The sequence below is a fragment of the Protopterus annectens genome, chromosome 2.part1 (genome assembly GCF_019279795.1).
Source record: "Protopterus annectens isolate FY-2018-M chromosome 2.part1, PAN1.0, whole genome shotgun sequence".
Taxonomy (NCBI): Eukaryota; Metazoa; Chordata; order Ceratodontiformes; family Protopteridae; genus Protopterus; species Protopterus annectens.
In genome coordinates, this window is record NC_056729.1 from 455,829,697 (window position 1) to 455,845,257 (window position 15,561).

General features: G+C 39.0%; 1 protein-coding gene across 1 annotated transcript in view; it reads right to left on the reverse strand.

Annotated features, from left to right (window-relative positions):
- The window catches only part of FREM3 (FRAS1 related extracellular matrix 3), a 624,923-nt gene that overhangs the window by 348,137 nt on the left and 261,225 nt on the right, over positions 1–15,561 (reverse strand). The window contains exon 6 of the mRNA XM_044062250.1: positions 3,832–4,083. Coding sequence (XP_043918185.1) covers positions 3,832–4,083 — 252 coding nt within the window. The remainder of the gene's footprint in view (positions 1–3,831; positions 4,084–15,561) is intronic.

The following is a 15,561-nucleotide window of genomic DNA, read 5'->3' on the forward strand; positions in this document are numbered from 1 at the left end:
TTCCTTGAGGACCTCCCAAGTTTTGGGTAGCTGGGGACTCTGTCCCACAGGTTGCTGATCAAATGAAGTTAACTACTTCAGATAAAGAAGTTATGTACTCACCATAACGTTCCATCTGAGTAGGTAACTTCATTTGTCAGCAACTGATCCTCCCTCCGTCCCCCTAACCTGTAGTTCGTTCCATGGATGATAAAGTGATCCACTCTTCGAAGATATCAGGTTAGGAGGTTCAGATTTGTGTTTGTGTTAGTGTTGGCTGATATTTGGGCAAACTCGATCTGAGGACTGGAAGGAGGTAGCAGGGTATTATGGGTAAGGGGGAGGAGCAAGGAGCTCAGATCTCTAGCTTGGAAAGCTGCCGGCTCGGATCTGGGTCGGATCCGATACCCACAGGTTGCTGACAAATGAAGTTACCTACTCAGATGGAACGTTATGGTGAGTACACAACTTCTTTTTTTAATTCTGTTGTAGTATGTAATTTGATGACAAGGTAGGACCAGACAAACAGGGATCCAAAAACATTGAGTCCAATGATTTAAGCTCATTTAAAGAATTTGAGAACCTTGCCAAGAACATGGATACTGAGTTCAAACATGGAGCTAGGCACTGAGGTATGTGAGCGACCCACATAGCTTGGTCAGGCTGTAAAGCTGTGAAGGCTTACCACCTATAAGGTGAAGGCCTGGATTCAGGTTTAATGCCAGCTATGTGTCAGGCAAAAGCATAGATGAAATAAACACTGGGAAAGGAAACTGGCTTTTGAGACATAGAATGCCACCTCACCAGTGGGGGAGGAGTCAGAGCTTGTTCTGGAAATTGTAAAGTATCAAATAATTATAGTTGGTCTTACATCTACGTCCAGTGAATGTTCTGGAACATCTACATCCAGTGAAGGTTCTGGAATCAACATTGTGCTGATATAGCTGAGTTCCATCTCACTACTTGTGATCTGTTTCCTCAGTAGCTGCTAAACTACATTACAGCACTTAGTAAGAAGTCTATGTTCTCAGGATTCTGAATATGTTTGGTACTTGAGGCATCACCAAAAACATTTGATTAGTCGAAGAGGGTGCACCTACACATTTTCCAGTGAGAAAAAGACTATTTTGGTTCTCTAAATAGGTCTAGACCCATGTTGAGTGTGTGTATGACAGGAGGTTATTTTCTGGAAGCATTCTATACCATTGTTTGTCGCTAAACTTCTCCATAATTTTTAAAACTGGAGGAAATAGGGCAATTGGACAGTAATTGTTCAAGAAAGAGGAAGGGACACCTTTATGCAGGAGAACTCCAAGGATCTGTTTCCAACAATGGGCACAATGCTTTCCATGATTGATCTTTTAATGAGTGGAATGAAAAGGTGTGAAACAGAGGGACCAGTACTATTTTAAAAATTCTGGTGGGACGTGGTCTATGACTAAGGACCCTGTTTGACTTTCAAGACAAATGTATGCACACAGGAGGTCCAACTGCTAGGATGGACAAAAGAGGACATTTGTTAGGCACAGACTGCATACGATACACTGGAATGAAATGACAATGAGCTTTTGTACAGATTTAAGAAAATGCTTAGAGGAGCTTTCAGAATTTGAGGCATCATTCAGCTGAAAGAAAAGTGATGGGGTGTGTGCTCGACCAGGGTGAGGAAAATAGTCAACTGAGCACCAGAATGTTTTTGGGGTAGTATAATGCTGCTTTCATTCTTCAAAGAAATATAACTTTTTGCTAATAAGGATGACATCCTTTACATTACTTTGTGCTGCAGAAAATTTAATGAGGTCACTTGGACTATGTGATTTGTGATATATGCCACAGATGAAACCCCATTATAGGAACAGTCACACTGCTACTGCACATTCCAAAATGTGGTGGTTTTATACGGTAGCAACAAAACAGATATGCAGTGTGGCTCTGAGATCACTCTTTTGTATAACGTCATATGATCACTGTACCATAGTAAATAAAGTAATACCACGTCTGGATTTGCCAGTGCATGCTAATGCCTTTCATAATTTTTATTTTCATTATAGATTTTCTTTCCCTGGCTGTTGAGCATTAAAGTCCCCCTTCTGCCCCCTCTCCCACCCAGAGTTACTGATACCTCAGGAGGCATCTTCCTGGTAGTCATTTTTACTCGATTACCCTTTTCACTCTACACTGCCCACAGTGTGGTAATATACATTTATTTTTTTTTGTTGCATATGTTATGGTAAGCATGGTACCACTGTACACTTTTGCGGGTGTTTCCCTCAATTCATATATGCCTACAAAGGACACTGCACCACCCCCTCAGCAAAGAAAAAAAAAATGAATGATGTCACTGAGTAATCCTGTCAGTTAAGAATGCACACCCCTCCGGGTAGTGAGAAATGCAGACAGGCATTTATTTAGTTATTGCATCACAAGTATATTAATGGCAGGCTGATCATTATCAAAATGCCGTATAAAATACACACGTATCTTACACAAACTTCTTAGTTTATACTTTGATCAACATAAATGCAGATACCTACTCTGTAAGTACAGATCAGTACTAAGGGGTGTTTAGAGTCTCACTTCAGAAGATTTGCAAGGAACGTCTTTAGGCTTACACCTCACAAAATCCTATGGATGAAGTACCTGTGCCATGTACAACATCCCTTTTTGTCTTGTTTCTTACATATAATTCCGGAAGCTGTAACTTAGAATCATACCTTGTTGTCACCTTGTTGGCTAGGCTTACGTAGGCTCTTGGGCCGACAGCCTAGTACCTACCTATGAACCTATGACTCTATACATGTACTACCACTTGAGAAAGTGTTCTTCCAGGCTCAGGGCCATGTTGCATTAGTGGTAGCTGTAAAGTGAAGTTATTACCCAATGGAAGATGCTGTTAAGTACAGAACTATAGACATAGATATATAGATATAGCTATACAAATAGATATATAATGGGTCTTCACAATTATGAGAACCATATCAGTTGGATAAAGAAACTGAGACACCAGAATCAAGACCAGGCTGTAATGGCCTATAAAGAAAGCTGTCCATGGAGTACTCCATGGTGAGAATATTGTGCTTCCAGCCCAAGTCCCAGAATTCACTATAACTTGCGGAATGGCGTGGCAGGTAGACACTTACATGCCACCAAGAGAGTGACTGGTGTGTGACAGTGTGGAATCTTCATACTTTGCAGGCTATTAGTACAAAGTTACCATCAGGCATTCTGCTCCCTAATTATTCAGGTTGTTTCTAGTATATGAATTCTGTTGACAACATTCAGAGACATTCAGAATGTAAAGAAGTATGCTGTATGGAATTTGCCATGGAATATGTATGCGTGTGCATCTGTGTGTAATTATATACATATATATATATATATATATATATATATATATATATATATATACACATATATATATATTACTAATTTACTAGGCAACTGACATATGTTTCTACTTGGTTATCTCTGTAACTGTAAATGGATGCGTTAAACTGAGAAATGCTACATTTTCATCAAAACAAATGCTAAATGTGTAACTCCATCAAAATCTTGATTGTACTAAGTGGGGCAAGCTTAAGGAGAGCAAACAGAATACTGTCATGCTTTAGGAGAAGTGAGTACATAAATGTTTAATATCATCCAGGAAGTATATTGAGTAGTTTTTATAAAAAAAAAAAAAAATGGATTGATATTCAGATCAGTTTCTTTTTCTTTTTTTTTCTCTCAAGTATATTATTGTTTTATCTCTGCATAACTTGAATGTCTGACCTGAAATGTTTTGTGAAACACTGCTGGACATTTGTTCCCATTGTTATATAAGCACTAATAATTAAAGATTCATTTTCTCACCGTCATTGGTATCCACAAGAATGACAACTCTGGCACTGGCAAATTCCTTTCCAACACGACCTCCCATGGGCATGCTGAGTGTGACATTAAATGTCTCCTCCTCTTCATACAGGGAGTCATCAATGATAAGAATATGGCAGAACTTCTCTGTCTCATCTTTGTCAAATCGAATAACGCTGGTATGATCTTCTGGTCGAGTGATGTAGTCTGAGTATGACAAAACTGTGGTGGGGGTGGTTCCTGTTGCAGTCCCTGTCACAAACAAGGAAAAAGGAACAGTTAAACTATATTACTGCACAAAATGTAAAAATTCCTATCAGCTTAGTTTGTCTAAATACCATAGTAGTGCTAAGTTAAGCAGCAAACTGCTGCATAATATTTAATTGCAGAAGCATCTGTTAACATCACCTCTCACAAACCTGCAAGATCAAGCAAGCACCTTTAAATGCATTTCATAAGGAAGAAGGGAAAACAATCTAGAATGATTAGTCAGAAGCAAGTATCACGAGAGTCTCTGTGGAGTGATAATTTAGTGGGAACTATTTCTGTGGCACTTTGGAAATGACATATTTCACATCTGTCCTAGTGAGAAATTTGGGAGAGTGAAGGTACTTGGTATTTGAACTATTAAACATAGAGATAACTAATATTTGTGCTTAGATATACATTAATGCTTATAATATAATTTAATATACTTCCACATTCAATTGTAAGGAGTTAGTATTGACAACACTAGATGAGCTCAAAAACAGATCTTTTTCTTTAACTTCCTATGAGGTTTGTGCATGAACTAGCAAATGAAAATAGCCACTGATTCCTGTACCTTTCTTGTATCAGTCCCTTCATTCGTCAGTTTTCTGCCCATCGTCTACACTCAGACCTGGTTAGGCTTAATGTGTCTTTTCAGTCATCCTTTCACATGAACCCCACCATTTTCAGCTCTTCCTTATAAAACTAGAAAGTAAATACTTTTGCAAGAATATGGCATGAAGTTTATTTTAGTGGTTACTATACTGTGTTTAAACCACTGTTTTCAAACAAGAATTAAGGACAATACTTCAGTTTTTATTGCATTTCTCACAACAGTTTGGACTAGATGCACTTTGAACTTTTAAACAGCTCACTGAAGGAATACATTTTGTTTTATTTTATAATAATGAATACTGCCTTAAACTCTTAAGTATCAGAGGCATTTTTTATCTAGAGACAATGGCTATTTTTGAAACTCTGCAGCTGAATGTACCACTCAAAAGAAACACAACATATTTACTTTCTTATTTCCTGGTTCCTTCAGTTTTTCCATATCTTTATTTTAAGCAGGCAGTTGTAGCCAAAATGCATAAAAAACATTGTTTTATAAACTTTGTTGAAGGGAAGGGGTTGAAAGTCAACTACTTGTACACCAGGCCATGATGTTCATAGGGTTCTGCCTTCATAGGTTAGGTGACCAAGCTCCAGGCTTAATGACCATGGAGGGGCTTGATGCCACTGGATCCCATTTTGGAGCTTATGGGTGCCCTTGTAATTCATGCAGTACATTTTGGAAGGTAGGAATTGATGGGTTGAGTTTAACTGTGAAGGGGAGTTTATTCCACAAGCACTGGACTCTTTCAGATGTGAAGGCATGTTTCATAATACAGTTGGTATTTACTAAAAGATAACTATAAGAGATGCTCAGCCACAGGACGGTAGAACTCTTAGTTATGTCATACATAAGGCAGATTTAGTTCTTTTAGTTCGCTACTAAGTAAAAAGTTGCAGTATACAAAAACTGTTGTACTTCATTCTTGTAACTGAGCTACTGAGAGTTTTGTAGATTTTAGTTGAATTAATGCAATATGGTATACTTTTTAAGTGTAAAATATTTTCAAAGAGAACTCTTGCATAAAAAAGAACACTTTATGTGTTCACAAATAAAGAGAGTAAAAAATGAGGTCAACATACCTTCTAATTTGTAAAAGAACTAAAAGGTTTGTTACTTTACAGTTTTATGTAAAAACTACCAGACACACAGAATGTACATATCTTTGGCATGCTACCTAAAAATTAAAGGATGCTTTATGTCTTATTAGAACATTTATTATGCCTCTTTAACATGAGTCTTTCCATGGACAATACCCCTAAACAGTGATAGATATGCCTCTGCATAATGGGGTCCAACAACAGACCCTGTAACAGCAGGCGCATGAGTCTAACCAGCCTTATTTGTAAAGCCATGGAATGTGTCATGGATGTCCTCATTAAGTTACGTATTGATAACATTATAGCCCTGGATCCAGATCAATCTGACTTTTCCAAAGGTAGGTCCTGCCTTATTAGCCTTGCAAACGTCTTTGTAAAGGTAACTGATGCAGTAGGTGGTGTCTTTGAAGTACATATGGCATACCCATACCTGGGTAAGGAACTTAACACTGTCATTATCAAAGTTATGAACCTGAACATAAATGCGTATGTAACAAGATGGATAGCAAACTGGTTACTGGATAGAATTCATGTTGTTAGATTTGCAGGCAACATCTCAGACAGGAAAAATGTCTCTAATGGAACCCATCAGGCCCGAGTTCTGGTTTTCCCTACTCATCTGCATCTATTTTTCATATCTTTAAGCTAACATGTCAGGGCTTTGTTTAACAAAATCTGAAGATGATTGTAAACTAGAAATTGTTATTCACTCACCCATCAACTTGCAAATACTCCAGGTAGCACTGGAGTATACAAATTTTGGCATAAAAAAATGGCCACAGACAAGATTCAGAAATCAGATAAGTCCTCATCATATCACATAGATGGCATGACCTTGAAATCTGTCGCTGCCACCAGTGACACAGGTACTCTTGTGGATGACTCCCTAGCCTTTGCCATAATTTCTCCACTGTTTGAAGATTCTTCTAGTCTATTTATTAACCAAAGGTCATCTCTTCCAGAACTAAAGAACTGTTACTTCCACTTTACTCGTCTGTCATCCATGTTTTCTGTGAATAATATTCCCCTTTGGTGTTTACTTATCCAGACATATCAAAAACGTGAAAGGGCACATAGATTGCAAAAAAAAAAAAATGACAGGCTTCCGAACCTTTAGTTATCATGATTAATACGCTGCTACTTTCCTATTTTCTATCTTTAATAGACTCCTCCACATTGATCATCATTTAGCCTTTTGTATAATGAAAAAACCTAATTCTTCCTAACCTTCTGTGCCTGTATAAAAGGAATTTCTCCACTAAATGCCATACAGGAGATCTTAATCTAGCAAACACATAAGGGACAATAGACATGACAGATTCTTATCCCAGTGTATCCTCCACTTCTGGAATAAACTATCTCTACATGTTAGACAAAGTAGTACCCTTGCTACATTTAGGGCCAACCTGCACAACCGGATGAGCATTCATAAATTCTCTCTAGGCCAGTCTTGTGTCCTTCCAAGGAACAGGAGAAAACTCTTTATACTGCATGCTCTGTCTAGGCCGTAATTACTCTGTAGACCGACTGCCCAGTATCTAGCTATGAACCTATGAGCCTGTAAGAGTTAAACAGCAAGCAGACAATTTTTCAGGAGGTCTGCACTTTCTGCAACTCAATTACCATGCAGAGACGTTGGGCTAAACTCCTCCTAAACTGCCTTATTACCCTAGAGCTACAGACAATACTTGATTTACTGCAAAATAATTTGCAGGTGGAGTAATGAAGGCAGGACACCCCACCAGTAGAAACTCTTGACATGTTTTATAATATACTTAGTAATTGTTATCTATCGCTCTATCTATCTATTTATCTATCCTTTGTTAACTGGGTTTGTCCCACTAGGCTAGAGGCCTCTTTAAATTAATGTTACATTTCTACTTTAAGATTTATTTTTCTGCTTTCACAATTAACATAAAAGGAAGTCAGGACAAGTAATAATTAATAGCCATGTTTCTTATTTATAGACTCTCATGAATCCTTGAATTATCTCACTGTTTTCAATGTTAGAGCCTCTTCAGGAAGGCTATTAGAAATTTCAGCCCCGTTAGGCAGGTCTTAGCTATCCTGGTGAGAACTGTGAGTAAACAGTATGGTCTCAGTGCAATCAGGTGGAAGGTCTTACTCTACCTGGTCACAAACGTCTCCCCAAAATAAAATGTGAAATGGCCCTAGCATGAGTTGGCTCACCGTTCCACATCAGCCTACAACCATGCAGAGAACCTTATTCTTTCATTCCTTCCAGTTTCCTGTTGCAGTTAACTTGGTCTTCACCTACTTGCTTTGCACGGACGGCTTGCATATCTCATTCCAGGCCTTCCGCATATCTCATTCCAGGCCTTCCGCATACTGGTTAAAAAATCTTTGCTGGACCCACCTAGCCTTTCTTAGGGAGAGTCCAGCTAATGGATCTTCCAGTCCAAAAAGAAAAGCAAGTAAAACACCAGACAATAAAAATGTTCAATGCTCGATGCTATCAGTCTAAATAATAATTAGCCTGACCTTGAAGCTCTTCCGCATTTAGAGCACATTCATGTGAAAGGGGAAGGTAAGAACAAATCATTCTGGTGTTCCACTTGCATATGTAAATGTTTCATTTTATTTTATTTGTATTTGCCCTCTGGGGCAGAGCATTGATCTTAAAGGACCTTTTTCAGATTGAGCCTGGCAGCAGTGTCTGGTTAAGCTTCTTGTTCAGAGTCACACAGTTAGACAATGGTTGCTGAGGGAATCAAACCTTACACCACTGGAACACAAGAAACAGCTCCTTAACAGCTGCTTAATCCTGTAAGCCAACCGTGATACTTAATCCTCTAAGCCAAGTGTCAGCCATAATGGCCCTTAAATATAGAATCTATATGCATGAGGAAAACAAAGGCTGCCCATAAACTTAGGCTGGCATTAGAAGCTAAGGAGAGTCACAAATCCTTCTTCACTTACACGAGGACGTTATGAAATAACATTCAACAGCACTCTGAACTTATTTGTAATGGTACTACCTATTCTGATCTGATGGATGTTGCAGATATATTAGCAAACAAATCCAGTACAAATTTCACCCCAGAGACATCTATGGAAAACCCACATAATACCTATGGATCTCAAATAAGCCCTTGTTACAAGTACTCGCCAAAACTAAAAAATACATCCTGTATGGGAACTGCTAACATATCTGACTTCCTGCTGAGCACAACTTTTATTTCTAGAGTTACAGACAAAACAAAACATAACAGAGGAAAGGTCTTAAATTAGGAACACATTTAATGTTGGTACTATTAACTTAAAACTTCTCAAAATAATTTCCAGTTTTAGGAGTGACGGAGTGAAAGTTTAACAAAAATTTAGTGGTGTCCCCTCAAAATCTGAACAGTCAAGAGATAAACATGTGTTGGTAAACACACACCTTCAAAAATTCAACCAAATTGATGCCATTTTACAAGCTGAGCTCCACTAGGAACCCTGGTAATTACAGACCTATTAGCCAGATGAGTCTCGTCTCCAAGGCCATGGAACAGATCATAACAGACCTGATACAATATGATATCATTTTTTTAATAGAACTTGACTCTCAGCAGTTTGCATTTGTTAAGGGTGCATCCTGTCTCATGAATCTGATGATTTTTCTTGGAGTGGATAACACAAGCTGTGGACAGTGGTCATGATGTCCATACATCATACATTAACCTCACCAAGGCATTTGATACCATACCACATGCAAACATTATCAACAAACTAAATGTGCTCCAACTTGATCTCTATTTAGTTTGATGGGTAGCTAATTTGCTGAGGGACAGAACCCACTTTATGAAGGTGGCAGGAGTGTCCTCAGAGCAGCATGAATGTAACTAGTGGGGCACTATAAGAATCCGTGCTAGGACATCTGCTATTTGGCATATATTTCTCTGATATCCAAATCAAAAATGGGGAACTTTGGTTAACCAGTTTTGCAGATGATTGTAAACTTGGTGTTATACTCAAATCCCCTTCTGATATGCAGAAGCTAGAAAGTAAACTTACACATGTTAATAACTGATGATCTAAAAATGGGTTAAAACAAATGCTAAAGATGCAATATTGTTGCACTTGGTAAACAACCCCTCCACCCAGCTTACAGAATAGAGAACACCCCACTAAGATGCTGTGAGAGACCTTGGAACACAGGTAGATAATTCTCTCTCCTTTGGTCATCACATTGTAACAGTGGTCAGAAAATCCTTATATTGAGCACAGCTGATCACAAAGGGTATTTCCTCTAGATCCAAAGAAGTCCCTATTCTTTTATATTCTGCACTGATCAGGCCCATCTCGAATACAATGGCCGTCTTTGGGTTGTATCTTACTAAACAGATCAAGAAGTTAAACAGACCTCCAAAGGTTTGTGACAAAAATATTATAAGCTTAAAGAACCTCAGCTACCTAGAGGGGATGGAGGTCTTGTCTCTGTCTTGTCTCTGTATTCGGTGTCCTACAGACTTCTTAGTAGTGATCTATGCCTTGTCTTCTGGACTATTAGAGAAACACCAGTCCAAAGAATCATATTTCTTCAAAAATCAAATAGCCCCGTGAACACTAGAATCAGAGATCTGAAACTGCTTCAGCAAATAAACAAATCACGGTGGAGAGACAGATATGTCCCCTTCTCTGGAACAATCGTCTTCTCCAGATCAAGCAATATGATACACTATCTTCTTTTAAGAAGGAATTACAATTAGAAGGGTATTCATAAATTCACCGCAGTATGAAAGGCCTTTTGCTCCTTGAAAAATGAAGTAAGATCTAAGATTAGATTTTGGTAAGGCATAAATAGCCACATGACCAAGTTACCTTGTGCTTTCAAATCTACATTCTATTTTGTTGTATCCCTGGATAGAATTAATGATTGATTTATAAAGAATACTGTCTCGATAAATATGGAAAAGGTCAGAGTCTTTCGATTTAAAAAAATCTATTTTAGAAAATGTTGCGTGGACAATATACAAACCTAAAACGCATAACAATATATGCATTTGGAAATTATAACAGATAAGGAATAAAGATTTGAAACCTGAATACATAAAATATGCAAGAACCCTCCAAAGTTAACATGCACACTAACATTTATACCATATAAGCATTCCACAAGTCCTTTTTCATTTTACATCTCACTAAGAAAAACAAAACTGAATATTTTTGTGCAGTTTGGTTCCCTTATAAGGAAAACACATAAAAAGCATTTCAGGATAACATTACCATTATTTATTACCACAATCAACAGAACATGCTGGAGGGACAGGTACATAACCCAGACACTGCCCTTGCTATGGAATAGACTTCCCATACATGTCAACCAGAGCACCTCACTGGCCCTCTTCAAGAGAAATCATGACGAGTGGATGGGAAATAGAAAATTCACCCCATGGATCACTCCAGTGGATTTACTCGATAGAGGCACTGGGAACTAAGGTCAGGTGGCACAATGCCAGGATAATCCTATGGGCTAGGTTTGTAAAGGCTCCAAGGCCATTAGCCTAGTACACACCTATGAACCTATAAAAAGAATATTCACAGAGAAAATAACAGATCTGAAAGTACTGTAATATGTAGACTCACATAAGGCATAGGTTCATATTAAGTGCAAAAGATAAAATGGACTTACGTGTAGCTTACAAACCTCATCCTAGCAAAATATTTTTTGGAATGGTTAAACCAAGGAATATACTACTTAAATGAACTTTAATACAGTCACTGATTACATTACAGCAACCAAAAATTTAGGAAGTAGAGCAAAAGTAAAGCTCACTTTCAGCTTGCAAATGACTTGATGGTGGCCAATACATGGCTGAGCAAGTGAGGCAGCCAAAAGATCACATACAAGAGTAGCCAACATGGAACTTGGGTAGTCTTAGTAAAGAAATGGCACTGGGTTGAATCAGGGAATGCAAAGTCATCCCCAGTGAAACATTTGGTCCAAAACATAAATAACTGGTGGCCACAATCAGCTCCAAATAATAGTCAGAAAAGACTGTAAGGTTAACAGAGACTCAGCTGAAGACCTGGAAACTGATTTAAGTGAACACACAAGAGTTCAAGGAAATACCCCGGGCACTAGCCTTTCAAGAAGTTGAGGAAAAAAGTGGAGATGAAGAATGGTGGTGTCTTAAAAAAGTATGCATGAAGACAATAAAACAGATATGCATGTGAGCTAGGTAAGGAAATAAGGTACATAAGGAAACCCAGTGGTGGAATGCAGAAGTCTAGGAAATTATCAAAGGACAAATGGAGTGTGGGAAAAGACCAGCCTAAGAAGGAATACTCATTGACTAACAAAGAGGCTAAGAGAGTTACAATAACAAAGATCAAGGCATTAGAGGCACTCTACCAGCTTCTGGAAAGTGACTCAAAAGATGGCACAAAGAAACACTAGTAGTTTTCAAGACAAAGACAGAATAATAAAGAAGACAGTCATCCGACACCCTTCATAAGGAATGCCAGCAAAACCTACTCACCGGTCTACAGGATATCAGAAGCAGATGGAAGGAGTACTTCAAGCAGCTTTATAATGAAGAAAACCCCACAGAAGTTGTACTGCTTCAGACACCGCCTACAATGAAAGAGGAAGAAGAGCTCATTCTAGAAGTAAGAACAGCAATAAGGAAATGACATCAGGAAAGCTGTCGGTTCAGATGAGGTCACAGCAGATATAATCAAGATGTTAGGTAAGTTAGGGGAGAAATAGCTCCAGAGGTTCTTATAGCAGTAGAAAGAGAAAGGTTACCTCACATGGCTACAGCAATCCAGTGCCAGTGTACAAGAACAAAGGGGGAACTTCACAACTAGAAATGTCCAACGCCTGCCACACTGTATGAAAATACTGGAGAGGGTGACTGATAAACAAATATGCAGAGTAGTGGAAAGTAAGATGAGTAATTACCAGTTCAGATTCAGATCAGGATGCAGTACAACTGGCTCTATGTTTGCAGTGACAAAGATGAGAAGAAGTTAGAGATGAGGGAGGAGTCCAACTGGGCATTCCTAGACTTAGAGAAAGTATATAACAAGGTCTCAAGAAAGCTGATTTGGGCAGTCCTTTACTGGTTCAAAGTCCAGGAAACATTGGTAGAATTAGTGCAAGCTATGTACAGGGACCCAATGACTCAATTATGAACAGTGTTCGGTCTCACAGTGGGGTTTCCATTGAGAATGGGTGTGCATCAGAGTTCAGCTCTGAGCCCACTGCTGTTCATACTGGTGATGGACTACATTAACAAACAGAATGGAAGGGACAGATCAACAAAGCTGCTGTATGCATACGATGTAGACTTACAAGCAGGTTCTGAACAGGAACTTTAGCAACTGATAGGGGAATGGAATGCAAAACTGAAGGCTAATGGGATGAAACTTACTACTGGTAAGACAGTTGTCATGGCAGCAAATGTGGGAAATTAGAAGAACCTGAGAAGTGAGATAAATGGGAAAACAGTGGAACAGGTTAACAGCTTCAAGTAACTGGAAGGGGTGGTTGAAGGGAAGGGAAGTCTAAAGGAGGAGGTCAAAGCTGGAATTACTGGGTTACAGGCAACAGGGTAGTGTTAGGGGCAGTATAGGACAGAAGAATGCCAGAGAAGCTGAAAAGTAAGGTGTACAACACAGTAGTCTGATCAGTACTACTGCATGGTACTTAAACCTGGGCAGAGCAGTCAAGGTAGCAAGAAGTGATAGAGATGAATGCCAGAGATGGGTGGTAGGATGCACACTGTGGGATAGGCAATGAAATGATGAGATCAGAGCAGAAGCCAAAGTAGCTCCAGCTGCAGAAAAGGTTAAACAGACCAGATTACAGTGGTTTGGGCACATGCAGGAAAGCAAAGGCAAATTGTTGAAGAAGATTTGGAAGAGAAAGAGGAACAAGGAAGATGAAATCAGGGCACCCAACAAAGAAGTGGATAGACTGTGTAAGAAAAAACTTGCAATGGTCAGGCATGACTGTCAAAGAAAGCAAGAGAGTGGCGTTGAACAGAAAGAGATGGCAACAGTTGACACAATGGGAAAATTGGTTAATAAGCATGCTGATGTAAAGAAGTCCACAAATCTGGACAACTTTAAAATTAAATTAGACTTTCTCATAAAAGATAAGCAGTTTGAACAGAGGAAGAAAATGCAGATAAATGGATGAAAATTCCTTGCCTTACATTCATGTATATAAACTCTGATCAGCCATGTCAGTCAGTATTCAAGAATTCAGTTGCTGTTGGTGTCATGAGTCTCTTGTATAAATGGTGCCAGATGCAGATGACTGCACTTTTGTACTTGTGATTTGAGATACCCACAGGTGGGATCAAAGTGGACCACACCACCATCAGCAATGGTTGTAATGCTTCCACCTATGTCTATCCCACAAAATGGAGCACAAATATGAGTGTTAACTGACCACACTCTCTGTTCATTTTGGCACAATTTCAGCCAGCGCACATCAATGCCCTTGTGACATGCACACTCTCCTGTCTGATCCACAGTATTGTTAGCTGTTTAGAACTTTTGTGGCAGGTTACTACTCTGATGGTCCTCACAGGAGTTTGTGGGTGATTACCTCCTAATTCATGTGGCAGGTTACTATTCTGATGGTCCTCACAGGAGATGGTGGGTGATTACCTCCTGATTCATGTGGCAAGTTACTACTCTGATGATCCTCACAGGAGCTGGTGGGTGATTACCTCCTTATTCATGTAGCAGGTTACGACTCTGATGGTCCTCACAGGAGTTGGTGGGTGATTATCTCCTGATTCATGTGGCAGGTTACTACTCTGATGGTCCTCACAGGAGCTGGTGGGTGATTACCTCCTTATTCATGTGGCTGGTTACGACTCTGATGGTCCTCACAGGAGTTGGTGGCTGATTACCTCCCGATTCATGCACCACTCATTCTATTTATCCACATAAAAGTGCCTTCAGTAGATTGCTAAGTTTTATTTGGCCCAAATGACAAAATAGCAATTGTGGTCTATGCTAGTGCAGAAAGGCATGCTGTATTTCTTTTAATGGATTGGCTAAATGTTTCATCCTGTGCACCCACCACTTCAAAATCTGAAAATAACTGATCATAATACATATTCCTGAGGAATCCAGAAGTAACACTCCCTTCTGACCATTAGTCTTTCTGATTATCCTACTTCAGGGCTCGGACTCTCACTGACATATATATAGCAGTTTGTGCAAAATATTCCTAATGCCTAGTTATTTTCAAAGTTTGTGGTCTACTAGTCTAATACACTCAAAGAAATGTTTCAGATTGCCTATAATGGGAGTACGTACTGCAAATCCACATCATCGGGAGTACGTACTCTAAATCCACATCATCGGGAGTACGTACTGCAATTTCATATCACCTTTCAACTCATTGTTAAAGGTATGGAGTGTGCTGAATAATGAAAAAAAGTTGAGCTGATTCACATCATAACCAGCTGTTTCATGCTCATGCACTCCTGCTAAAAGTACAACGGGCACATTGTTGTTGTTGTCAAATCTACTGGCTCAGTCATCAGGGCCCTTGTAATAACCGATTTCCCTATCTTCGACTGAGTCATTCACAAAAGAGTTATGCTTCAGCAATTTTCCTAAATCTAGAAGGATAACTTCAAAATGCCTAAAAGCATTGTGCAAATACTGCAACAGAATGCAGGTTTGACAAACTATGATTAAAAAAAATCAGTCTAAAGCCACTCAATCAATCTACCCCTATTGGAGTGTAGATAAGTCATAAAAAACACATTTGACATCCAAAGAGATGTTCAG